Below are 26,824 nucleotides of genomic sequence, written 5' to 3'. Positions count from 1 at the left end.
CTCAAAAACAATTTATGATTATTGCTTGAAACTGTACACACTTCTTTGTTATACTAATTTAAAGATCTGTATACTTTTTGGTGATGACTCAAAATTTTATTTTTGAGTTATTGAGTATTTTGTAAAAAAGGGGAGGTTTTTTTTTACATGTCGCGCCGTATCTCAAAAACAATATATGATTATTGCTTGAAACTGTACACACTTCTTTGTTATACTAATTTAAAGATCTGTATACTTTTTGGTTTGATTCAAAATTTTATTTTAGTGATATTTGTAAAAAAAAAAACAGGGTGGGGGGTTTTCACATGTCCCGCCGTGTCTCAAAAACAATAAATGGTTATTGCTTAAAACTTCCTCAGAAACTATTAATGATTATTGCATAAAACTTCCATACAAGACGTCGGGCATATCATGCGCTCATGGCGCAGCTGTTTATTACCTTTTCTGAAATTCACCAGAAAATATTTTACAAAAAATCATCCTATTACACTTCACATACTTTCGACCAAGCTCCAAATACCCGCAATTTCCCAGGTGAGTTCTAGTATCATGTTTATAAAATAATCATCATTTGAATTTTACTCAATAATTGATTTCTTCACATTATTTCATAAATTATACATTACATTTTTAAATTGTATTTTCTATGTAATTGTCATGATTGTATGTAATGTAATTAATTACATTTTAAAATTAATGTAATTGTAATTTAATTGAAAAAGAATTAGTATGGGATTGAAATGTAATTTACTACTTTCTCATGTACAAATGTTACTTACCTCGACCTGATCGGCCCAGTATTCAACTACTACATAGTTATACATTTCTTTAGTAACATTCCATTTTCAAAAGCATAGTGATTGAAGTATTTATGATGCAAGGAAATGTAATGAGACGAATAATTGTCCACCAAAGTAATGGTTAAAAATGGATGTGGATTGAAACTTTTGTTTATTGTAGGACACAATATACCTCCAGTAATAAGATGGATCGACAGTTCTCCAGGATGACCACAGCTAGTGCCCCAGGCACTCGTACCTCAAGTACAACTGGAGAGGGAAAATTCAATAAAGCTTCAAGGTACAAAGTAATTGATTGTAAATACACTGAGATAGTTTATATTCAGGACCATGCCTTTCTTATTTTCTACAAAATTAATAGTCTCAAATTTAATCTGTCTTATTCCCCTAAAATTAAGGACAATAAAGTATTTACAGTACAGAGACAGTAATCTAAAGAACATTTGTTAAAAATTTAGTGTTTAGTATTTAAAAATATTAGTTTTGATATGGTTGATGAAGTTTGTCTTTCCTAAATTTAACTATTTTTTTTTTGAAATTTTGGTCTTCAATTTCTAACTGGATTTGATCTTTTAACATTTTTGATATGAGTGTCACTGATGATCTAGTCTCTAGCATGTGGTACGTGTGCAAAATTATAAATCTGGTATCTTTGATGAGAACTTTTTTTTATAAAGAATATGAATAAAACTTGCACCTTTTGTGTTTTTCTTTTGAATATCTGAAATGTGATACACTTTTTAAAGGTGCAAAGCAGTATTATATATTTGATCAGATTTATATAAGTTTAGGATTTAAAAAACGGAACTCTTAAAAAAATCTTGAATCATTTCTATAGTTTATAATACAAAGGAACATTTGATCTGATTTCTCCAGTTATAAATGTTCAATAGAAAAAGTTTAAATATGTCAGCAAGACAATCATGTGACAATAGAATAATATATATATTTCATCTTTAACTTCCTGTTTTGCAAGGAATATATAACCAGACCACAAGAGTACATGATGTACACATATTTTAATTTCAATTTTTACAAATATCATGGAAACATATATAAATCAAGAAGATGTTTCCATATACATGCACTGTCATTTTTCCACATTAAGTGAACAATAAAATCTAAGTGAAAACCTAATTTGGCATCAATTCCAAAAAAAAGTTGCAGTTGTGAAAAAAAAGATATTAAACTGTTTACTTTAAGAATACAAATTAGAAAAAAAATTGACATAAGATATTATTTTTCAAACAATTATAAAAGCAGAATATGGGAAAGTGTACTGACATAAGTGGTCTCTAATATAAAATATTGAAATAATTCAGCCTTGTTTGAATCCATATTCATGCAACCTTTAATTTGATAGTCGTCAGCAGAGGCCATCCTGGGATCTACATTTTTGTATGTTATCAATCAAATATGAGATTTAATGTCAAGTCAGTTAGGAATTTGACAGCTAATCATGCTAATGCCCCTTTAATAATTCAGCTTAGTTTGATAAGTGAAAGTGAAGACACTCAAACCTGTTGAGAAATTTACATATTACAAAATATTAAATAAATATTTACAGAGAATATATGTTCATAATATTTATTGCAGTTATGATTTATCCCACAACTTTTCTGAAATAATAATTTTAAAAGGCTAATTCTTTACATGTAAGCATTGAACAGAATAATTCAGGATTTTGTAGGGAAACGAGCTATATCAATTGTATACATTTTTGGAGGGAGGGCAAATTTGATTTTTTATTTTTTTATACCATATTTGAAGTAAATCTTTATCATGTTTAACATAATGAAATTAAATAGCCTGAAATAAAATGAATTTATTTGGAATTTGTAAGAAATCACAACTGTGTGATGACAATCTAGGAATTTATTTATTTTGACCTTGTTACTGTAATATGCTCAAAATTCAACCTCCAATCCCTTCTGGGACAGCCAAATGAACAGAGTCAATCCATATTTTGTCTGTTTTTTAAGAAGAAATTAATCACCATAACATTTTCCTTGCTTGGGATCTGAGGAAAATAGTACTTACATGTATGGTGCAAATAAGAGTTGCTTATAAAACTTCTGTTAATATATGTACAAATGTAATACATTTAAACTATATAATAATGTGAAGAAAAAACATCAGGTACAACATGAGCAAATTGTTATACAACATGTAAGATAAGTCAGGTAAGCAATTGAAGCAGACACTAAACATGATCCAAACTTCACACATGAAGAACCAACTATAACGGAATCAATACAGTTACTAGCTGTGAAAGTTCTGTTTAAATAAAGAAAATTCAAGGTTTCTATGCGGGAGCATGTCAGGTGGAAATTGTTTACTTTTCTTTATAGATCTTTAATTTAACAGTATAAAATTAAGTAATATTGATAATAGAATTTAAATTCATTGGCATTTAATCTGATTAAAAAGTAAAATGTATAATTATATATAATTTTGCATATATACATCGTAACTGAACATGATATATATATTTAAACATTTACCTGGAAAAATTTACAACACACCAAAAAAGAGTTTTGAACACATAGTGTGCATTTTTGCATGTAGTCCATGTACAATTCTTTATAACTGTGTTCTGTACTAAAAGCCAATGTGAAATTAAAAACACTTCTGTATCATGTATTATCGCTATTTTGTGCATTTTTCCTTTCATCTTTTTTGTGATTTGTCATATCATGCTACTCCCTTGAGATGGAAAATTATCGCTATAAACTAAGGAGGCAAGTGGCGTTGCTAATGAAATTGACATGAAATTGAAGTCATCCTAGGTAAAATAGCGATAAACAGATTATCATTGGTCATCTCAACTCGATTGCTATTCTCGTTTTCGCTGTACTGGCTTAAGCGAGAAAATCAATCTCGTTGAGATGATCAATGATAATCTATAAATAAGGAGATTTCACAGATGTGATATCATTGCCAATGAAACAACTATCCAACAAAGTCTAAATAATATTCATTTATTACATGTCACCATTCAGTCTTTAACAATAAGCAAAACTCATACCATGTATATAGTCAGCTATATAAAGCCCCCAAAACTACAAAATGTGAAACAATTTATCAAGGTTTTAATTTTAAAAAAAACCAACAGCTTTATTTATGACATAACTGTTAATGAAAAACAGATCTATAACATACTGTGGATTGGTTTATTTTCGTGGATACCAATTTTCGTGGATTAAGGAAAACTTGTATGTTCGTTGATATTTAATCTCGTGGTTTTGACGAAGTCTGCATACAAGCCTATAGAAAATTTGTAATTTGTTGACCATTTAATTTCGTGGTTCACCTATACCCATGAAATCGACGAAAATTGGTATCAAACGAATAATGATGAATCCACAGTATACAGCAAATAGGAATTACCACTGAAAACAGGCTCCTGACGTGGGACAGGCATTAAAACTTATGAGGACTTAGTTCTCCCTCTAGTCTAAAACAATGGTGAAACATTCTGACTAAAGAATGAACTGTTAAGATCAGTTGGAAATGGTTTGACATATCAGATTGATACGAAGCACTTATTACAACTAACATAAAAACAACAGACACACATTGTCTAAGAAATAAGCTTATGTCAAAATATCTCCTTGCAATGTAGCAGAAAAGTAAATTAATCTGTTGTCGTCTTTCTTGTTATAATCAGTTTTCTCCTCAGGGTCCATTAGCATCATGGCGCTGTAATGCTAAAATCTTTTGAAATAAGAAAAAAAATGTGTCTAATTCCCAAGTATTGAAGATGTTATATGAAATTTTGGGGGGACAAGACTATAATTATTTTTTTTAAAAGATGTTGGTTAAACACAAACAATATGCAGAACAAAGTAAATCATTTACTGCGGCCATTATGAAGCATAGATAATACTTTAAGGTTCATAACATCAGATTAAATATAAGTTTGCTTACTTTATTTAATTCTTTGCAAGGAAAAAAAAACTGATTTAAGAAGTGATTGTCAATTCTTTTTTTAATGCTTTCAGGAAATTAAAGAAAAGTTTAACAGGATTTTTCGGCTTAGACTTGGATGACGAACATGAAGATAAGAAACAAAGATGGAACAACAGACGAATGAGATTATATAAAGGAAAAGTCAAAGATGATTATCTTCTTAAAGCAGAATCTGACGATTTATTTTTGGAGAATTCACACCAATTTAAATATATCCATGATCCGCTCCGTAGAGTACATCGAGATCGTCCCAGTGAAATGTCATCCAGACGTACTACACCCTTATCCAGTTCAAGTACTTATGCCAGGAGTAGACCTGGTGGTCCGAAAAGGTTACGTAAAGATTCTGTCATGCAGATGACGTGGAAAGGTCTTCGTACAATTGCAGTAAGTTTCAGTTTATTCAAATTTAAGATGTCCAAAGCTTTGATTAAAAATGAAGAATATACATGTAGAGTGAATAGTATTCAGACCTTATCACAGAAAATGGTATTTTGTTTCGCAGAAGTGCATCCTGCCATTATTAAAAGGGGTTGGGGGTTGGGTTCAAACACTATGTCTCCATTTAAAAGCATTGATCATAAAAAGAAGGGGGGTTCCAATCACTGGTACAACCACTGGATCTACCACTGTTTCCACTTGCATTTATAAAGAAGGAATAACAAATAGAGCATATTAATTACCTTTTCAATATCACACATTTATAACACAAAGAAAATGTCAAGAGATTATCTGGTTGAGGGTTGAATAAATCCTTTGCAGTATGACTGATAAAGATATCAATATGGAGGGATTTTACAACACAATTGCCATTGATGGCATAACACATGCCATCTACTTATTTTTGCTATAAGTATGAAATAAAATTGAATGTTGACAACAATTTTCTAGCTTCTAATTTGTTCATTTCTCTTCAGGCCTCAAGAAAGAAACTTAGAGGAAAATCCTACAAACATAGTGCAAGCTTTGATCCCGCTAGAATGGGCGAGGAATTTGGAGACGATCTCTCAGCAAGTTACGGATATGCGGTAAACAAATAGATATGTGGAAAATTTTAAAGTTACTTTCAAACTTATAAATGACACTCAAACAGTTTACACCATGACAACAAAAAAAAAACTACCAAAAGACGCACAACAATCTACAAATCACCAGAAAACTTGAGACAGAGCAACATGAATCGCACATAAAACTTGGGGCAACCTCAGATGTTAAGAAAGAGTTCGCTGATGCTGCTCCACAATTCATTATAATTGGTTTAAACAAAGCTAAAAAAAAATTTTGTAGATTATTCATACCTTGTAGTAAAAGATATTTCAAATATCAGTATACATACCTTGTGATAACAAAAAAATATTTTTGAAATATCAGTATTCAAATCTTGTGATAAAGTCTGCTCTGACCATAAGTTTTTCAGAAAAGATTTGATTACATTTTCATTTAATTGCTTTGATAGTGAATGATCAAATAACAGAAATTAAAGAAATGCCATTCTGAAGTAACAATGAATTTATGAATTTCAGCCTCATCAAGAAGATGCAATAAGTCTTGTAGATGATGTATTTTACGATGAACCTATTGCTCCACCAACACACAAGATGTCCAGAGAATATGAGAACTTGTAAGATATCACATAAACAATTAGGTCACTGCTATCCTATTATGCACATGTCAATCATTGGCAGATGATTGGAATTATTTTAATTATGCCTGAAGATAATGAGCTGATATTTTGAGTTTTTTAAGTGCATAATTGTGGATTACAGCCTGAATTGGTATACCTACTTTTCACTGAATTATGGCCCTTCGAATTTGAAATCGAACAGGGGTATTCATGTCATTGCCACAGTCTAGTTCATTGGATATATGATAAAGGTTAAGAAAAATTGTAAATCATCTTTTTCTGCTGAAGTTAAAATGACACATGCAATTTTCAGCAAGTCACATTAATGCAATAATTTTTTTTTAGATAGTTGTGTACATTAATCACAGTCAACTTAGAATAAGGTATACAATCATTCAGGAAGATAATATTTTGTTAAAACACTTGAATTCGTGGTTAATATTTACCAACAAATCCACAAAAACTAGAAACTGCAAATTATTATGAATCCACAGTATCTATAAATATCACTTACTAAAATTATTAGTTTTATCTTTTCAGACCAGCAGGTGGATGGAGGAGGCAACCACCTCAAGGTCTACCTTCTACTCCATATGATGAACTTGACATGCCTGAGTTTTGCATGAGAAGAATCAACCCTCAAATTATGAACAACGAAGTTGGTCCAGAAACAAGACAAGTTGGAATGGGATTTGTCGGTAGACTATTTAACAGAAGTTTTAGAAGTGACAGAATGAACTCCAATATTAAAAGTCAGATAGCAAATGTTGATGATCATAGGTAAAGAAATAGAGTAAATGATTTTTTTTGTTTGTGTCCGTTTAACTGATATCTTGGCTAGCTGTCTAGTGTGTTTAATAAAAACTTGATTATCTCCCCCTTGTTAAGTATGTTCTTTCATTTTCAAGATTATTTGTTCTTGTCCAAAGCAAGTCAAGTCAAAGATCTATAAATTTTGATTATAAATTGAGCAATTTATTGATATGTTTTTTTTTTAAAGTATGTAGGTTTAACTTGTACAAAGCAGGATTTATTTCAATATCCATAATTCTAACATCCCACACAATTTTCTAAAAACTAAATGTTTCTTAAATACATTTTTGTACCCAAGTAAATTTTCTATTTTCTACACACCTAGAATAGCGTTTTTCTATACAACAGGATTTTGCAAAGATGAATAATAGTATACATGAGAATAATTAATCTAGGTTAACCTTTTAAAGATGATATTTTTAAAGAGCATGTTCTTTCTACTTTTTTAGACCATACTTTACATTCTGGGTGACATTTGTTCAGCTTTTAGTGTTCATTGTCTCTATAGCTGTATATGGTATTGCTCCGATTGGTGTGTCAGAGAGAGTCACTGAAGAATCTGTAAGTAGAATTTATTTTTAGATACAAGCCTTATAAGACTTATCAGTTTTAATAAGTGCTTTGATTCAACATTTTATGAGCAACAGAATATCAATATAATCAAATTTTAGTGTCACAAAATCTTATGATGACATAAGTCTATACATAGATGCCAACTTTACTGATCCTATTGACATTTTCTCAAAATATCTGAAATGTCCTATTCTGTGTCCATTTCCCTAGCTAGAGTTGGAATCTTCTGTTATTCAGACAGCTACCAGTGCATTTGAAATTTGTCGTCACATATATATATAACACTGTGAGAGATCTAAGTGTGAAAATAGCAATATGGTTAATCTAATAATGGAAATTATTTGCCAGACATAAATATCCACTTTTGTGGGTTAGAACAATCAACATTTGAGTACAAAACTATGGTTAAATGTTCATTTTCCATCTAACAGCAAACCATGCTAAACCTACAACAATTAACTGTTCATAAACTGTAAATACAGTCAGATCTTTGCAATACAATCCCTTTACATTGTAGAAAAAGAAGAAAGCATAGGCCACATTCTTAGTAATCAGATGAAATTCTTACAGACTTTAAATATTTTTTCATATTTCTTAGTAAATGATGATGAGTTCTGCATAAATATAAAACAGTAGGGGAAATGGAAAGAACAGTTCAATATCCAATGTGTGTATATGTTGTCTTTCTAGGTGATGATGCCAAACCTTGCATTTGAGAAAGTTCGATTTACAGAGGCTGAAAACTTGTGGATTGGACCCAAACAGGTAGGATTTAATGCATGAACTTCGAAGGCTCACAGCTGTTTAAATAATTATTTATGTGACTATATCACTGCACAGTTCACTGTTGTAGGTCTTTTTACAATATTTATTGAGTTATCTCCCATGTTGATATTAAATTTGATATAAAGTAACTTGTGTAGCTACTTGAATAGTTGAAAGCTTGCTTATACATGTACAAACATATGGAATTCTGTCGAAAAAATGTAGTTGATTAATTGTCATTAGACAATACTAAATCAGAAATATGCAAAGAAATGGGATATTAAATAGTTTTCACATTTTAAACAGAAATTTAAACAGTAATATAAGAGCTATTCCATATAAAATAGAAGAGTAAGAAGGAACTTCAAATATCCCCCATGATGAATATACTTTCTTTAAGTAATTGTTAATCAAATAAACAAAATATCAATTAAAAATGACCAACAACCAAGGTCCAAAATTAATCTTCCTTTCCTACCATCTCTGGTATATTAATGGAATTATCCTAACCTTTAATTTTAATAATAGTTTATATGCCATATTTCTTTATTCTAGGCTGACTTGATTCATCTTGGTGCTAAATATTCCCCCTGTATGAGAAAAGACGAGAATATATACAATGGTATAGCTAAGGACCTAGTAGAAGAGAAGACCTCAGGATGTTGTATAAGGAATGATGGATCTGGATGTGTACAAAGTGTCAGGTCTAAATGTAGTGTAAGTAAGATACATATTAGAAAGAAAAAAACTTTGGATTCATTATTATTTGTGGGATACCAGTTTTGTGGACTTCGTAGGTAAAGATGAAACCACAAATTTAAATGTTCAACTAAGTACATAATTTCTATTGTCTATACAGACTTGTGTAAAACCAGGAAATTAAATATAAACAAAAATTCAAATTTTCCTTAAACCTTTTAAATGTTTTACCAGTACCCAAGAAAATAAAAGAGTTCATAGTTGAAAGAATATTTAAACAAATATTGTATAAATAGCAGAGTTCTCCTCGTAAACTTCATATCATATGGATATAATCACTGAATTTTAGAATACCATCATGTTTGTAAAATTAAAGCATGACATCAAAAGCTTAATCTATAAAAAAATCATTTCGGCCAGAATCCCATTCATGCAATATTGCATCACATAACAATGATTTAAAAAAGCCTTTGGGAGAACACTAAATAGGTCATTAAATTTTAAGACCCATAACGGAATTATTGTAAGACACAAAAATTATTCTTTTAAAGAAATGCAAAACACTACTAAAAATATATTAAAAAAAACTGCTCACCTTATCTAAAAAAATCCAATTACTTCAAGCAGTTATTAAAACAAAACTCCCACTACCATTGTAAGTCTATATTATGCCCAGCAAACTTGAAAATTCATTCAGACTAGAAAAAACTAAAAACAGGATGTACTACACAACAACATCGGTTAATTTAGGTACATTTTTGATCGAGAATAACATTTACATTATCACCTAGACTATATTAGTTTTCTCGTTCGAATTGTTTTACATTGTCATATTGGGGCCTTTTATAGCTGGCTTTGCGGTATGGGCTTTGCTCATTGTTGAAGGCCGTACGGTGACCTATAGTTGTTAATGTCTGTGTCATTTTGGTCTCTTGTGGACAGTTGTCTCATTGGCAGTCAAACCACATCTTCTTTTTTAAATATAGTTAATTGAATCTATTTTTTTCATTGCAGACAACAATATCAGAATTTAAAAAGTATAACAGTACAAATCCAAGTAGCTTGGGATTCCTGACTGGTGCTGTGTGTGGTCAAGATCCAAAGTATGTACTAAGGCCATAATAAAGAATATGTTTGTTTGCCTTAACCCTACCTACCCAGAAAATAGCTGCCTACTCAAAATCTGTTATTACCTTAATTAGATTTTTTTTTTAATAAGATCTACATGACAAAAAAAACATAAGACACTTCCATTTCTCTTTTTCAAAATAAAAAAAAAAAGAAACTGCCTACCTACCTACCCACTGTCTCTTCTTTTGGGTAGGGTTTAGGCAAACCAAAATATTTTCAAGTGTGGCCAAATAGAACTAATATTGATAACAATGTGTGATCTAAACAAACACTTATAATTTTAATCAATCATATTTTGAAAATTCATTGAATTATGGACATCTTATTAGTGCATTTGATAAGGGATTAGTAATAAATGTGAATAAAAAAATCCCATGAAATACTATATGACTCATGTTATTTTAACATTTCTTTATTCTGCATCCAAATAGGTTTCAGAAGGTCTTCTGCAATAAATTACAGTTCTCTCCCTTACAGCTTAATTAAGACAGCTCATATCAAAACTTTGTTATTAACGGTAGTTATACAACCTGAATGTTCTGGAATTTTTTTTATATTTGCTGGTATTTTTTTTAATAACAAATTGGAAATGAATATATAATGAAATAAGATGTTTATTACAATTTTATTTACAGATATTGCAGAAATCCAGCTTCAGTTGCACCATTTGAATGGAACAAAAATGACATAACAAACTGGCCTGTAAGTTTTTTTATTACATTAAATGAGAAGTGTCCTTGCCATCACTGTAACTGTTGGCAGAGTTATATCATAAGTGACAAATGTCAATAATGATAAAGTGTTTTATGCAGTAATTGGTTGTTTTAAAATCTGACAGATGAAATGGACCATGTTTTAGCAGAATAGTAAAAAAAACTTGGTTCATTTCTTTCATATTTGTTTTTGTCTCGCCTTGACAGAGTCAAAAAGCAAGACATAGGTATGCTGTTTCTGGTGTCAGCGGCGGCGTCATCAACAATGTTTTAGTTTGTGATTAGGTCAGTTTATGGTGAACTACAAATGGTAAGTCAATCATATTTAGTATGCAGTTGTATAAGCATTGGCACATCTCATTTCCATGGAAATTATTTGGCTCTGCGCCCTCAGTCATGGTATATTGACTTTGAAACTTTTGCTAATTTTACATGTATTAGTTTGTGATTAGGTCAGTCCAAGGAGAACCATTTGTGGTAGGCTAATGTTAATTGGTATTCAGTTGTATAAGCTTTGGCACATCTCATTTCCATGGAGAATATTTGCCTCGCCCCTCAGTCATGGTTTAGTGACTTTGAAACTTATCTTAGTTGACATGTATTAGTTTGTGTGATTAGATCAGTTTATGATGAACTGCATGCTTATGTTAAGTCAATGATATTTGGTATGAAAATTTATTAACATTTGCAAGTATCCTTTCCATGGAGAGTATATAGAGCCCTACCCCCTCTTCATGGTTCATTGACTTTGAAACTTTTACATAGTTTTCAAGTTTATGTTTGTATTTAGGTTTGGGAACGACTTATAACAAGTCAATAGTATTTGGTATGCAGTTGTATTAGCATTGGTGCATCTCATTTACATGGAGATTGTTTAACCATGTAACTCAGTCATGGTTTATTGACTTTGAATATTTGCATGATTTGTGTAACATGTTAAAGTATTGCTATTTCATGTATTTTGATTTAAACAATTGCATAATCAAAATTACAAAAAGGAGAGACATATCTCTGTGATAACAGTTTATTCTTATATTGTTTAGTCATGAATTAGACCATCATTTTTCTCAATTGAACTGTTTCATATTTTTATGTAAGGGTCTTTTATAGCAGACTATACAGTATGGAATTTTCTCTTTGATGAATGCCCTAGGATTGCCTATAATTGACTTCATTCACTTCATTTAAAATTTGGGGGATAGTAGTCTGATTGGCATTCGTACTGCATCTCCTTATGGTTATATTAGTAAGCTTTTTAATGAGAAATGTTTCAAGTAAAAATCATCAATTTATTTGAATGATAGTTTCTAGTGTTAACCTTTTTGAAACTTTACCTAGCATTTATCTAGATCCAAATCAAATGTCTTAATTTTTTTTTACAGTTTTGTGAGGACACCAATGCACCATTAACTAATACCAGTTTTGTATCTGGAGAAGATCGTCATATGACCTGTGAACTTTCTGGCAGACCTTGTTGCCATGGGATACAAGGGGAATGCATGATTACCACAAGAGAACATTGTAATTTCATGCAAGGATATTATCATGAAGACAAGTTCCTATGTTCACAGGTATGTTACAAGCTAACACTTACACAAAGCAGAGTACACAATGAATTTTAAATGATAAAATAGTTCCAGAAGAAAATATTTTGCATTTTTTTGTGTGCTAGCCAGGAATGCCATTAATTTATCTGTTCTGTTATTAAGATGAATAAATATAGGAGTTTGTGATTAACTAATTGGAACATTTGAGAGGTTTAGCTTACTATAAACCCAGGTTTTATCCACCATTTTCTTCATAAGAAAATACCTGTATCAATTCAGGGATATGACAATTGTTATCCATTCGTTTGTGCTCAAGCTTTTAATTTTGCCATTTGCTAAGGGACTTTTTGTTTTGAATTTCCCTAGGAGTTTGATTAAATATTTGTGTCATATTTGTTATACTGGTAACTTCAATTCCATTAAAAATTAACGATTTCAAGTCTGACTTTATGATTGAAATTTTACAAAATTTTGCATATCCGTAGTTCCGTGGATAAGGATTTCATTTTTCATATATAAATTACACACATTCATGGTTCAATGAATTGATATATTAAAAAAGTTCTGGTCAACACGACATATACCATTTTAACATTTTGACGTAATTTTTCTTTGAACAGGTGAAGTGTCTGAAGCAGATTTGTGGTATGATTCCATTCACAGATGACAATATTCCTGATCAGTTTTACAGACTATGGACATCAATATTCTTGCATGGAGGGTAAGGTGTCTATTTTTATAAAACAAAGAAAAGAAAATAAGAAAAGATAAAAAAAATACAAGAGACAGCTTTATTTTCTTTTTTTTCAAGGGTTTCAATTATTGTTTCAATTATCGTGGATTTAGGAAAAAGTGTATTTTCATTGTTATTTGTTATTCGATTTCTGTGGTTTCACTAAAGTCTGCATACATGCCAATAGATAATTTGTGCTGTTGAACATTTAAAATTGTGGTTCACATTTCACCAAAAAATTCAAAAAGATTGGTATCCCAGGAATAATAATGAACCTACCATAATTAAATAAAAGAACAATTTTAAAGAACTAAAATAAGATAAGTTGAAGATTTTTAAACTTAAATGTCTTGGATAAATGGTTAATCTATAATTTCATAGAAAATTACACTTCATGAATCGTTTGCTGAACATTTATTAAATGCCATGCACAGACGTATGTTAAGCTTAATATATCAAAACTTTTGTCAAAGCTCGAATTAATATATTATGATATCTTTTTTTTTACGTATTATATAACAGATTTCTCAATATAATACTCATTTAATATTTTACAGATTATTCCACTTGCTGATAACAATAGGCTTCCAGATGTTGATAATGAGAGATGTAGAAAAGTTAACTGGATGTATACGTATGACCATCATCTATGTAGGGTCTGGTATAGCAGGCAATCTGGCTAGTTCTACTTTCCTTCCATATCATGTTGAGGTAGGTCATTGGTTTATGTTCATAATGAGAAATGTAGATACTGGAAACTCAGAATTTTTTTGTGAATAATGATAATTGGGTAAAATGCAATGGGATATATGTCTAAAAATAAAAACTTGAATTTCTTGTTTATTGTTATTTTTAGTTGAAATTGATAGTGGATATAACAAGAAATAGCAATGAAAGTAAATAAATGATAATAAAACTTGATCAATTTGTGTATTCAAGAAGCTTTTCAGGATTTAACTTTTCAGAAATGCTAAAATCTAACACTTGAATCTCAGGGGCATACAAATACTTAGAAACGTTAGGAGCTGTGTGTCCAAAGGCACCTGAAAAACAAAAGCAAGTAATACTGAAGATCCAGTGATATATAAATAATTAGAAGCATTAGGAGTTATAAAACCATAAGAGACGCGAAAAGAAGAGTTAAATAGTTAATAAAGGAAGCAGGAAAACAAAGTTTTGGCCTTTTTTGACATTATATATATACTTGACTTTAGATTTAGACTTGGCCTTTAATAGATTTATATTTGACCTCTTACATGTATTTGGCCTTAGATTTGTACTTGACCTCAGATTTAGACTTGGCCTGAGATTTATCCTTGACCTTAGATTTAGACTTGCCTGAGATTTATCCCTGACCTTATATTTATACTGTATATATTTTATGTTTTAGGTTGGACCAGCAGGAGCACAGTTTGGTATACTAGCCTGTTTATTGGTAGAAGCCATACAAAGTATACAGATGTTAAAACGACCATGTTTAGAAGTAACCAAGGTTCTCCTTTTCATTGGTTTCCTGTTCTTACTAGGACTTTTACCATGGATTGACAACTGGGCACACTTGACAGGTTTCGTCTTTGGATTTTTGTTGGCATTTGCAATTCTGCCATACATCCATTTTGGCAGTTTTGACAAGACAAGAAAATGTGTAATGATTTTGTTTGGATTAGGAGGAGCGACCATTTTGTTTGTTATGTTAATTATATTATTTTATATCTCTCCTATTTATAACTGTCCAGGGTGTCAATACTTTAACTGTATTCCAATTACAGAAAATTTCTGTAAGAATATGGAAGTACAGATCGACAGAGAATCTACGTACACAGCTTATTTGTAGACATACACTTCAACTCATATGGATTTTGCAATTTCCACCTGTCCATAGTGGGATTGGGGAAAACCTTTTGACAGAAACTTCCAAGGATAAAGTTTACAATTTTTTTTATACGTTATGACATGAACTTTCCCTGTGCCCACCTTTTACAGTGGACATACAAATGGATTAAGAATACCTTGCAAACAACTAAAAAAGCTTTTTGATCTATTTTTTTTTTACAAAAGTTTTCATGAATTTTAGTGGGCTTTCCAAAGGGAATAGGTGGGAAATGCAAGATTCAACTGAACTGAAGTGTTTTTTTTTCCATTTTTTTCTATTTTCTTTTTGATAGATGCATTTATTAATTATTTAGGTTTATTATGTGTAAAAGATTAGTGCTGTTTATAATTTTAGCCAAAACAGAAGATTTAGAGAATTTTTACATAGAATTATTTTTTTTTGCAAAGTCCATGCATGTTTTGATGTTGTTACATTTGATATTAAACAACTCATTTTAGTTTCTTCATGATATTACAATTGACCACATTGAATAAATATATTTTCATCTTTATCAGAAATATATGCAAGTTTTAAAATTTCCTATATATTTTGTAAAGCATTTTTATTGAAATAGAAAGTACCTTTTAGTACTGAAGTTTTGACGGAATAATGAGTTAAGATATATTTTGTTTACACTGTCAGTTATATAATCCAATATTGAATTGCAGTTATAATTTGATGAAAGTGATGCAAAGAAACTATAACATTCTTTATTTCTATGTTAGTTTTACTGCCTTGTTGATCACGACAAATTGTACAATAAGTTGTAGGTTTTGTATATATGAAATTCAACAAAATCAAAAATTTTGCAATAAATCATGATTTCTGAATATGATTTCATTATTAAATTGTGCATAATAACTAAGTATTTACATCTGTTAAAGTGAGATTGGTATTTATTACTGCAATAAACACATTAAACATTGAAATTAAAAGTTTTTGTTGATATATTTCATATTTCAAAGTATAAATTCAGTTGAAAAAATATTTATAGACATAAAATTGTCATAATTAGTTTAAAATCATTTAATCAATTTTCATTAGATTAAAAAATATATTTTTTTCAAATTTATGAACCATTGCTTTCATGGTATATTTTTGCTTAATTATTTTATTGCATTATTCTTGTTATTCATGACTGAAAGGTACATTCTTCAGATATGTTGCTCAAGTGTATCGTAAAAAATGTGTCTTACGATAAGGAAATAACCATTACTAAAGTAATCAGACATTTTAAGTTCTGTGACCTAGTTTGGTCAAGGAAATGTCCCAAGTCAACTTTTCTCAGCAAGTTTTATTTAGGGCACTAACTAGAATAATTTAGTTTCTCTCAGTCATTGAATACCACTGGCAAAGGCCTGAATGTGTCATGAATCTAGCATTTTGATTGACGTTCTCTAGATGAGCAAGCCAATAAGCTGACCGCTTAATGTTAACAATGGTAAATCCGGAGCTAATTTCAAATAATTTATTGAGGATTTCATGGACTAGGTTTACAGGCGTTAATGTTATCATCATAGAGCAGCCAAATATAACAACTGAATTATCGAGGTTACTAGGATGCACATTTTTTAGGAAGTTTTTTTCCGATAGTGAAAGAATTTATAGTGACTTGAAAAGAACTTTGTCTTGTTTTATCTGTGATATCTGTCTCATTAAATGTGATTTCTCTATTTATTGTAATTGTATATATATGTACAGATGCAAAATACAAGCAGAATATTATTACAAATAATTATGTACACTTGATATTGATCTTGTGATATTTTTGTCATTTCTGAATAATAGGTCTGAAAAAAGATGGTTTATTCCTTATACAATGACCATGGTACGCTTTTTGATTTTTTGATTTTTTGACCAGTTTGTATTGTACAAGAGCATGTATGGAACCTAATTGCTAAAACTGACTACTTTAAGGCAGCATTTAATCATGTGATAAACCCTTGAAAATGGACATAAAATCAATAAAATGTGACTTCAACAGGGAGGGTGGTACCTAACAACTTTGACTACCAATGAGATTCTGTTGGTAAATGTATTAAGTGTCAACATTTTGTAAATCTGGCCACAGTGACTACTACATGGTATTAACCAAAGTAAGCGTCAGTATTTCTTTAAACTGGACATTTACATGTATTTATAGTACAAATTTGATTGATTTTCTGATGGGAGAATTTAGTGATTAACCAAATACAGAAATACAGATCAAAGCAAAATTGAAGTCTGGGTTGAAAATAAATTAATTGTTTTGATACATCGAAATTGCACAAAATAATTGTTTTCTTTCAGAATAGATCAAAATATAACTAAGGATATAATGATTATTTGTTAATGTCTTGATTACTATTGAATTATGTATGTACCCTGTATGTTATCAAGTAACATCTCTGTCATATTTTTCTTTTATTATTTTATTGTCTACTTGTGGCAGCTGTTTCTAAAATTGGATATTTAAACAATAAGAAAATATATTTACAATGTTTGATGTAACTTCATGTTTTATTTTACTGAATAATATATTATAGGGTTATTGCATGAATATTGGGGAATATTGTCCCGAGTAGAATTTTATATTGCACAACCTTGCGAGCAATATAATATTTGAAAGTAAAAATTGGTTTAAACTGAGATTTTTTTTTTGTTGATGATGTCATGAAATTTTTGAAGATTTATTGCACTAGTGCAATATTGGAATTTATTGCAAGCTAGCTTATGGTTACTTTCTGTGGGAAGTATTATATTGCTATGCAATAATATTCATTATTGTGTTCAATATTTGAATAATTTCACAAAAAACAATTTCTAGTAAAAAATATGACAGCAATAAATTTTTTAGTTTTGGTTGTCAATTTGTGTATTTATCAAAATTGGTATCCTTAAATTAATATATTTATATTTGCATTATTAAAATCACAAGCTAATTTACAATTTCTATAACTGCCTGTATCTAAACTTGATGATAAGGGCAAAAAAATGATGACTGCATGTATTTTGCATTAAACATAGATTTCTATGGAGATACATATCATATATAGATTTTCTTACTAGTCATTATTTAGAAATGTGTCAATTTCTTATTCTAGATATATTAGGCACATAATTTGTAATTAGGTTATACACAGTTAGTTTATCTTCCACAAGATATATAATTTCTAAAACACAAATAATTATAATATATCATGCATAAGAATCATGTCATGCTAAAACAACTGCAATGAATGGCAAAGAGATCCATTTACCTGAAATATTAATAGTCAGTAAAAAAAGATGCTTTTAAGAAAATCATTCACTCTGTATCAGTAGAAGTTACTTGAATGTTTGTATATAATTGTGAATAGTCTTTTTGAACATGACTTAAGTGACAACATTTTATTTTATGAACAATTTAGATATTGTACTATATAGAAAAGTAGCTCAAATTTATATGGATTTAATGACTATTTTTTTGTAATGTTATAAGTATCATAATATTTTTTGTAATTAGTAATGTCTTCATGGCCAATGCATTAAGCATTTTTATTGATTATTAAAAGTAGAGAGAGGTATTTTTACTTCAAACTGAATTTTTTTTGGCTGAAATTGGCATTGTAATATGTACATTATTTAGACTATGGATTAGTAATGAAAAGTGGTTGTGATAAATAGAATATGTGCAAATTGAGTTTTTCATAATTGTGTGCCTTTTACTTTTCATAATGAAATGAACTGCATGGAAAATTCAGGCAAAGAAAACTTTTAACATTCTGTCTAAACTAAAAACTGACTACCATATTTATTTTCATATATTCTTAAGGATATTTATTAACAAAAAAAAAATGATGTCATGCATTCTACTAGTAGATGATCACCCTAAAATATTAATTAAAATTTTTATTTAGATAAAAGCAGTTGTAATTGCTTAGCTTGTTCAAAACTGTAAAAAAACCATAGTGCTACCTCAAAATAGAACAGTTCAAAAATGATTCTGAATTGGTTATATTTAAATCAAGAGCAGATAATCAAAATGAATCAGCAAAATACTGTAAATTCTTAAAATTATGGGATGTCAATTTGTCCTTAATCTGTTTAACTTACATATAGATATAATGACTATGTATTCTCAAAACATCTTTGTGCTTCTTAACTTTCCATCAATTTGGAAATCATTTCTATTTTTTACGGAAATGCATGACTATTTATGTGTTTCTTTAGTATTTTTTTATGATATCAGCTTCAAATTGAAATTCTAGGGAATTTCTGCACATAATGTGTGTGTCAAAATTACTGCACAACACAAGGATACTTAAACTTGTGTGTGGCATAATTTGTTGCTTAGTAAACTGATTGACATTTTGAATACAATAAAATTCCCAGATAAACATTCCTTTTAATACATTTCCATTTTTGCTTCCTTCATTTATTATGTGATGACCATTGTGCTTTCTCTCAACGATATTCTATGAAACAGTGACTGTGCAAGATGGGAAATATTCAACATAATTTTATGTTTTTTGTAAAGTTTTTTTCAACCGAGATTAATGGGTAAAAAAGCATAATACATAAATATGGCAATTTCTAATGTGTCTTCAATACTCAGGCTATTTTTATATATATTTTTCTGATACTATTGTTATTTGTACCTGTTTATATAGTGCCTTTATATCTGTATTTATTTTGGTGAAAATATTGTTGAAAGTACATTAAAAGGCTATTATTTGAACCTGAAATTATTTTTAATTATGTTTTTTGCATAATTTCTTGAACTTGAAATTTTTAATATTTTAATGTTTGGTGCGGCACACAACACTTTCTATTACAAAGAAGATAGAACATTTTCAATAGAATGTACTGCAGAACATTTTTAATAGAATGTACTGTGCCTCACACAACACTATCTTTACAAATGGGCTGATCAAAACTTGATAATACAGAATAAATGTGGAATTTATTAAATATTTCAGGCACAAGAAATTATGCAAATTCCAGAAAAAAAATATTCCAAGTTGAAATAATAGCCTGTTATATGTACAAAGATATTTTATTATAAGCAAGATAAATTAATCTGTGTACTGAAATTTTAAAAATAAAACTTAAAAGTAAGACATAAGCAATGAAGCAAAAAGTATAAACAAAGTTTGTTTTTTGTGTGTAATATTAAAGTATTTTGTTTGCCAGTATAAAGAAGTAACATTATTTTCAATATATTTGAGTGCTTGTTTTGAGCTTTTTACTAAAACAAAATATGAATCAAGGTGGTGGAGCGTTAACTTTTGTTAGAAATTTCAATGTTGCTAATGGCAAACAAAAATGATGGCAATAGTAAATAACATCCCTTTAGCCAGTTATTTAAGTTACATCAGTATTCCCTTTTGGTAACTTTCTAAAGGGAGGTTACTGTTTGCTTTAATCAATTAACATCTCATCCTGTTCCAATTACTATGAAATTGTCTTTACAATTGTTTGCAAAATAATCTATTAATAAACATAATGTCTATTCTTTAATGTTACTTATTTTTGCTTAACAGCATTTATGTGTACTTTTAAACTAAGTTTAATCTGTGTGTGTTATCTTGTTATTGTGTTTCTAACAGTATGACTATTTGTTTTGTAACAGTTTTGTTTATAGCCTCTCTTTCCGATAAGGTGCAAAATAACTTTTTTGATAATAGAGTAAGTTTTCTATGTATACCTTTAGAAGCATCATGTGATAAGACTTGGTCCAGAAATTTTATATTGTAAATTTATAGTGTTAACATATCATGTTGTATGTGAAGGAACAATATTGAAATATTGTTGGAAGTAGTTTCATCCATTAAATAATTTATAAACTTTTCTTTCTGTGTTAGTATTAGAATGATTGTCAGGGTACAGACGGTGACATACATGTTTATGTTTGGAACCACTTACAAATCTATAATAAACCATGAGATTCCCTGTTTTGGTATTCATTGAATTTTCTCAAAACAACAAAGGAAGAAAGACAATTCCTACCCACATTTTAGTTTTCGTCTCGCCCTAATGGAGTCAAAAAGCAAGACATAAGTATACCGTTCCTGATGTTGTCAACTATGTATAAGTTTGTGATAAGTTCAATTCTGTGGAGAACCACTAGTTGTAGGTTATTGATTTTTGGTATGCAGTCATGTTAGCATTGGTACATCTCATGTCCATGAAGATTATTCAGCTTATCCCCTCTCCGTCATGGTCTATTGACTTGATACTTTGTATTTGTTGACATGTTTTAGTTGGTGATTAGGTACGTTTATGAGGAACCGCTAGTTGTAGGTCAAATATATATGGTATGCAGTTGTATTAGCATGACAAGTCTCATTTCATGAGATTGTTTGACCCTTTACCTTCAGTCATGGTTCATTGACTTTGAATATTTTGCATATTAATATTACATGTTAAAGTATTGCTATATCTATTTCAATTTTTGCATTATACTAGTGAAATAACAAAAAGGTGAGACATATCTCTGTAAATAGTTCATAAGAAGAAACTATAATAGGTAGAGAGAAACTGTTAACAGAGAAAATGTTCAGTAAAGTAAGATCTTCATGTCAACATGGAAAAATTCATCAATTAACCCCTTTGTTGTCCTTGGTTGAATGACTGCTTTTACTCATGTTACTTTTAGTTATTTAGGTAGGAGAAAAAAATCACTACAAAAATTAGCAACAGAAATATAATCATGGGGAAAACCATTGGATATTTGCCAAAGCAGTTATTGCCCATTCACTGATTTTTTTTATAACTTATTTCACTATTTTCTAATAACTCAAAACATTATTAGATATAGTAAGCTTTAAACAGCATGGATGATCATAGATGCAATACTTCATAAAAAGTTCCAGATAAGGGTGCAGTTTCTTATGAAAATCATGTGACACAGTTTATTTGTGTAAAAAAAGGAAGCACCCCATGGTACATTTGATAGGTTTATGCGACATGAAGGTTTTGACACTGAAAGTTACGCAAGTAACATTAAATGAATATATAATTAGACGAAAAAGAGAGGTTTTTATGCATGTAAAACGGGTATATCTCCCCTTATCAGGCTATGAGTATTCAGATCTTATCTGTATGCCTGCTTTTCATGGGAATCAGATATAAGTGTTGTCAAACTGTCAATTACAAATGTCAGCACGACTGATGTAACAATTGCAACGCCACAACTAAATATTATCAAGCTCTAACCAAATATTAAATTCCAAGAAAAAAATGACGAAAATACTCCTTTTACAATAAGTGTTGTAAAATTGTTAAACCATTCAGCAAACAGGGAGTAACTGCACAACAGATTAACGAATGCTCATACTATACACTGCAAAACAAGTACACTCAAGACCAAATATAAAATTATTCGCTTCCATAGTGGAAGACATCCATACAAGCATAGTAAAGTTTGACGAACATTTTCAGTAACTGTGAAAAAAATTGTACAACAAATCAATGAACAGCTGTTACGAAATGGAAAAGCCTGTAAAATATGAACACTCTTTCATAATAATCATTTCATTATTTTTTTCATATGTACCATCGTACTTTTTTGATTGTTTATTAAGGTCATGATCAGTCAATATCAGCAACAAATCCCGAAAGTTAATAGGCACTCTATGTTTTAAACTCAACAATCACTGAATGATGAATAAGTATACTGCATATGCATGCAGTAGTTCAATAATGTCCATAACATGAAATGTACAAGTACTTCATATGATGTAATAAACTATAAAATGTATGTTTCGGTTTTTTATTCATGATGCAAACACATCTAAATGAACAATAATCATGTACAATTGGAAAGCACAATAAATCAAAACCACAGTTAAATGAATATAAGTGTATCTTATTACTGACATAAAGTACGTTTATGATATATAAGAAAATACAAACAGTTTTTACAAATGATAAAAAAGATCACCCCAAATCACAACTTTACCAATCACTGGCTTTCATTTTGTTTTTGCTCAGGTCGTTTCTTAAAGAGGTAACTCCAAAAAAGTTATTTGTGGTCATACAACTTATAATAAAGTATTATTTTAATTATTTTTATAGAATAGACATATGTAGTGAAATTATGAATGTGCATCGAACACACATTCTTTTCTTTATTACAACAATAATTAACATCAAACGGGCCTTTAAAAAATATCGTTATTCTCTAACTACCGCTGTTTTCAAGTTTTACATTGTTATCTTCGTTAATAAAATTATGTAATCATTGTCAAGTATTGTCACAATTCAGAATTTTTAATGTAACAAAATTTATAAAAAGCCGAAAATATCAATAGACCATTCTTATCTTTTAAATTAAAGTGAAATGGACAACATCACTGCAAAAACGAAAGACCGAAAGACATAAATATGGGTCTTTCAAAACATTGAAAAGAAATTTAAAGACTATGCAACAGAAATTCAACAAAACATACAGGGTGTTCATAAAGTAATCATGGTAATAAAAGTCAAACATATAAATGTGTTCATTGAAATGCAAGATCCCTCAAAGGATATTTAAATGATAGTAGAAAACTCGAGTACAGTAAGTTTATCAGTTGAAAGTATCAACAATTCTTTTTCAGATATTAAACGCAAGGCAGATAGGTATCCTATCGGTCCATGTTCCTTTATATTTAAATTTGTTAAACATTTTCCATAAGCATTCAAAATTTTAATGAATTCATGTGCATCAATTATAACAATATTCCCAAGTTTGGTAGTTAAGATGCCACTTGGCCTTTTACAGTCTGAATAGATCCACATCTTATCCCCATTGTTGTTGAAGTCTACAACTTGACAATCAAACTCGCAACTTACACAAAAGTGGCCATTGATGTTTTCACTTATTCTAAATACTTCACCAAATTCAGGAAATAGATAAGAGCCCCCCTTGCAACGGATTGTGTTGATTAATTTTCCACAATTTGTTAATTCAATTATATCGAGTGTTCCTAAACCAGGGAGAAAAAAATACTTTGACCATGTAAGAATAATTATTCTATCATCCCTACAAACATGCAGAGCCACAGCATTCAACCTTCCGTTTGGTTTTTCATAGAATTTCTCGCATAGACCCAGATTGTTTTGAATATCAATGACATTTTTGTCTTTGTAAGCTATTAAGAGACCTTTGGATTCAAGAAAAGAAATATCATAAATATTATTGATGGGTTGGTGTGTGTTTTGTTTCCCATTTGAGATCGTTTTGACTTGCAACAAACCAAATGTATCACTAACCCATATCGCTCCGTCTTTGTTTACTTCTAAAGACCTACACATACCACAAGAAAAATTAAAATTGATATCATAAGAGTTAACTTTTCTAATTGGTACTTCGTCTAGTATTGAACAATCAACTAGATCGCCTAGTGCTATATCAATATCTTCATCATGGATTTCTTTTGGAATAAACTTTTTCACCGATCGTGGTATTAGTGTTGGAATATCCCATTGTGTTGTATTGTTCCTTATATTGTACATAATCCTGTTGACTTCACCTAAGGCTCTCCCAAGTTCACTATTTTGTGTCAGTATTTTTTCCATGAAGTTTTGTTCTAAATACTCTATTTCCCTTAAATTTTGTTCCATTCTTTGCTGCTCATGTTTATTCTGAGTCGTTGATTTATACATCTGGAAATTTTCTTCTAATTGTTCAACCTTTTTGTTTGATCGCTCAGTAATTCTTCTTTTCAAAGCTTCAGTTTGCTTCAATACTTTCTGTTTTTCTTTTTCAAAATGTTTCGAATGACAAACCTCGGCATTCTCCATAAAACTAACTCCTTTATTTGCCTTTGGTAGCGAGTCATTTTGAATGATAGATTTGCATTTCAAAAGCATTTTCCTTTTATGTTGATAAAAAGTTTCAATTAATTCCAGTTGATGATGTCGATCTGCATGTTTTTCATAGCGACATTTCGCACATATAACCTTTAAACACGACAAACATACATCAGTACAATTATAATCCACATGATATTTGCATTTGATTTGTGTAAATATTGTGTCATCAATCTCGTCAATGAGATGCTTATTCAAGTTTGTATTTTCACTTGTGTTTGTACTTTGATGTCCTTGGTGCATCTGTAAATGATTTTCATTACACGATTCACACATAATGATATCACAGGTCATGCATTTCCAGTTTGTCGTTTTTTCCCATTGACATGTACGACAAAAGGGACCAACTTGCGCCATATTGAATTTATTAATTTTATGTTTGACACGTCCACAAATCTATACTTTGTTTCTCGTTCAATGCTTTTATTATAAATACATTGGTATTGATCTTAAATGTAAGGTATCTGTAAAAATTGGTCATTTTTTTCATACCTTACCTTCATATGAATGCTGGTTAAAATAAAGATGTAAAGGAAATGATAGCGTTCTGATCGACCATTAATTGATCTAAAATTTCAATGACTACAATGGTTTGAATTTGATGAAGATTAACTAATCGAGTACTCGTTGGATTTACGAAGCGATACTCGAGTACTCGCTCGTAAAAACATTTACAAATGGTAACACAGAATTATACCCATTGTATGTACTGTTGGTCGTTGCTTTATGAACGTAAAACCCTCAACATTATTTCTATTTACAGAAGTAAATTTTGTAAATAAAAAAAAATCCTGTTTTTCGTATTTAACTTAAAAATGGCCGACTTGGTTTTTCTGCCAGTTGACATAACATTCACTCTGTGATTTAAAGTCTTAAAAATTTTCTTAAACTATCCTGGACTTGTACCAAACTTGGACAGAAGATTGTTTATGACCAAAAGCTAGTATCAGAAGGAAAATTTGTAAATGTATTTACTGTTTTTCCGTTTATTACTTATAAATGGACTTAGTTTTTCCTCCAGTTAACATTACATAAAGTCTGCAGTTAAAGTTTTTAAAACATTTATAAGATTCGTTAACCATCCTGAATTTTTAAACCAAACTTGGACAGAAGCTTCTTAAGTAAAATCATTGAAAGTATTTAGGAGACAATTTTTTATAGTTTTTTCCCGATTTATGTTGATACTGCAACTTACAGCAAAATTAGGCGAGAAACTGGGTTCCGTAGAACCCTCACCAATATTGATGATTTTTGTTTATGTTTTGTTTTAAGACGGCTAAGTGTCACATGACCCGAAATATAGTACCAGAAAACAACACAATTCTAATATGTTTGATAAAATTTCTGACAGAATTAAAATATTTGTTAGTACCGAATTATAATAAAGGTAATTGTAGTTAATAGTTATCAAAGGTACCAGAATTATAATTTAATACGCCAGATGCGCGTTTCGTCTACATAAGATTCACTAGTGACGCTCAGATCAAAATACATTTAGTTATAAAGCCAAAAAAGTACAAAGTTGAAGAGCATTGAGGACCCAAAATTCCAAAGAGTTGTGCCAAATACGGCTAAGGTAATCTTTACCTGGGATAAGAAAATCCTTAGTTTTTCAAAAAAATCAAAGTTTTGTAACAGGACATTTATTAAAATGACCATATAATGATATTCATGTCACCGATGTTCAAAATTGATTTCGGAAGAAAATCGAGAAGCACACGCACATTTAGGAAATCGAATGAACATTGCAAGGAGTGCGGTC

At 29.9% G+C, this 26,824-nt stretch overlaps 2 protein-coding genes across 3 annotated transcripts in view; one reads left to right on the top strand and one right to left on the bottom strand.

Moving 5' to 3' along the window:
• LOC139488520 (inactive rhomboid protein 1-like) overlaps positions 1–20,574 on the top strand; it is a 28,515-nt gene extending 7,941 nt beyond the window's left edge. For both annotated transcript variants that reach the window (XM_071274218.1, XM_071274219.1), the window contains exons 2-15: positions 961–1,080; positions 4,805–5,159; positions 5,690–5,800; positions 6,296–6,393; positions 6,937–7,176; positions 7,659–7,770; positions 8,473–8,547; positions 9,103–9,264; positions 10,261–10,349; positions 11,013–11,079; positions 12,473–12,661; positions 13,258–13,358; positions 13,928–14,081; positions 14,761–20,574. In XM_071274218.1, coding sequence (XP_071130319.1) covers positions 961–1,080; positions 4,805–5,159; positions 5,690–5,800; positions 6,296–6,393; positions 6,937–7,176; positions 7,659–7,770; positions 8,473–8,547; positions 9,103–9,264; positions 10,261–10,349; positions 11,013–11,079; positions 12,473–12,661; positions 13,258–13,358; positions 13,928–14,081; positions 14,761–15,204 — 2,317 coding nt within the window. In that variant the 3' untranslated portion in view covers positions 15,205–20,574. The remainder of the gene's footprint in view (positions 1–960; positions 1,081–4,804; positions 5,160–5,689; positions 5,801–6,295; positions 6,394–6,936; positions 7,177–7,658; positions 7,771–8,472; positions 8,548–9,102; positions 9,265–10,260; positions 10,350–11,012; positions 11,080–12,472; positions 12,662–13,257; positions 13,359–13,927; positions 14,082–14,760) is intronic.
• A 3,165-nt stretch (positions 20,575–23,739) lies between these two features.
• On the bottom strand, positions 23,740–25,419 carry LOC139490004 (uncharacterized). Its single transcript, XM_071276857.1, has one exon. The coding sequence runs from the start codon at positions 25,417–25,419 to the stop codon at positions 23,740–23,742; it is 1,680 nt and encodes a 559-aa protein (XP_071132958.1).
• Positions 25,420–26,824: the final 1,405 nt, after the last annotated feature.

This window comes from Mytilus edulis, chromosome 9 (genome assembly GCF_963676685.1).
Source record: "Mytilus edulis chromosome 9, xbMytEdul2.2, whole genome shotgun sequence".
Taxonomy (NCBI): Eukaryota; Metazoa; Mollusca; class Bivalvia; order Mytilida; family Mytilidae; genus Mytilus; species Mytilus edulis.
Note: the sequence above shows the minus strand (reverse complement) of the source record. Positions and strands in the feature narration are given on the sequence as shown.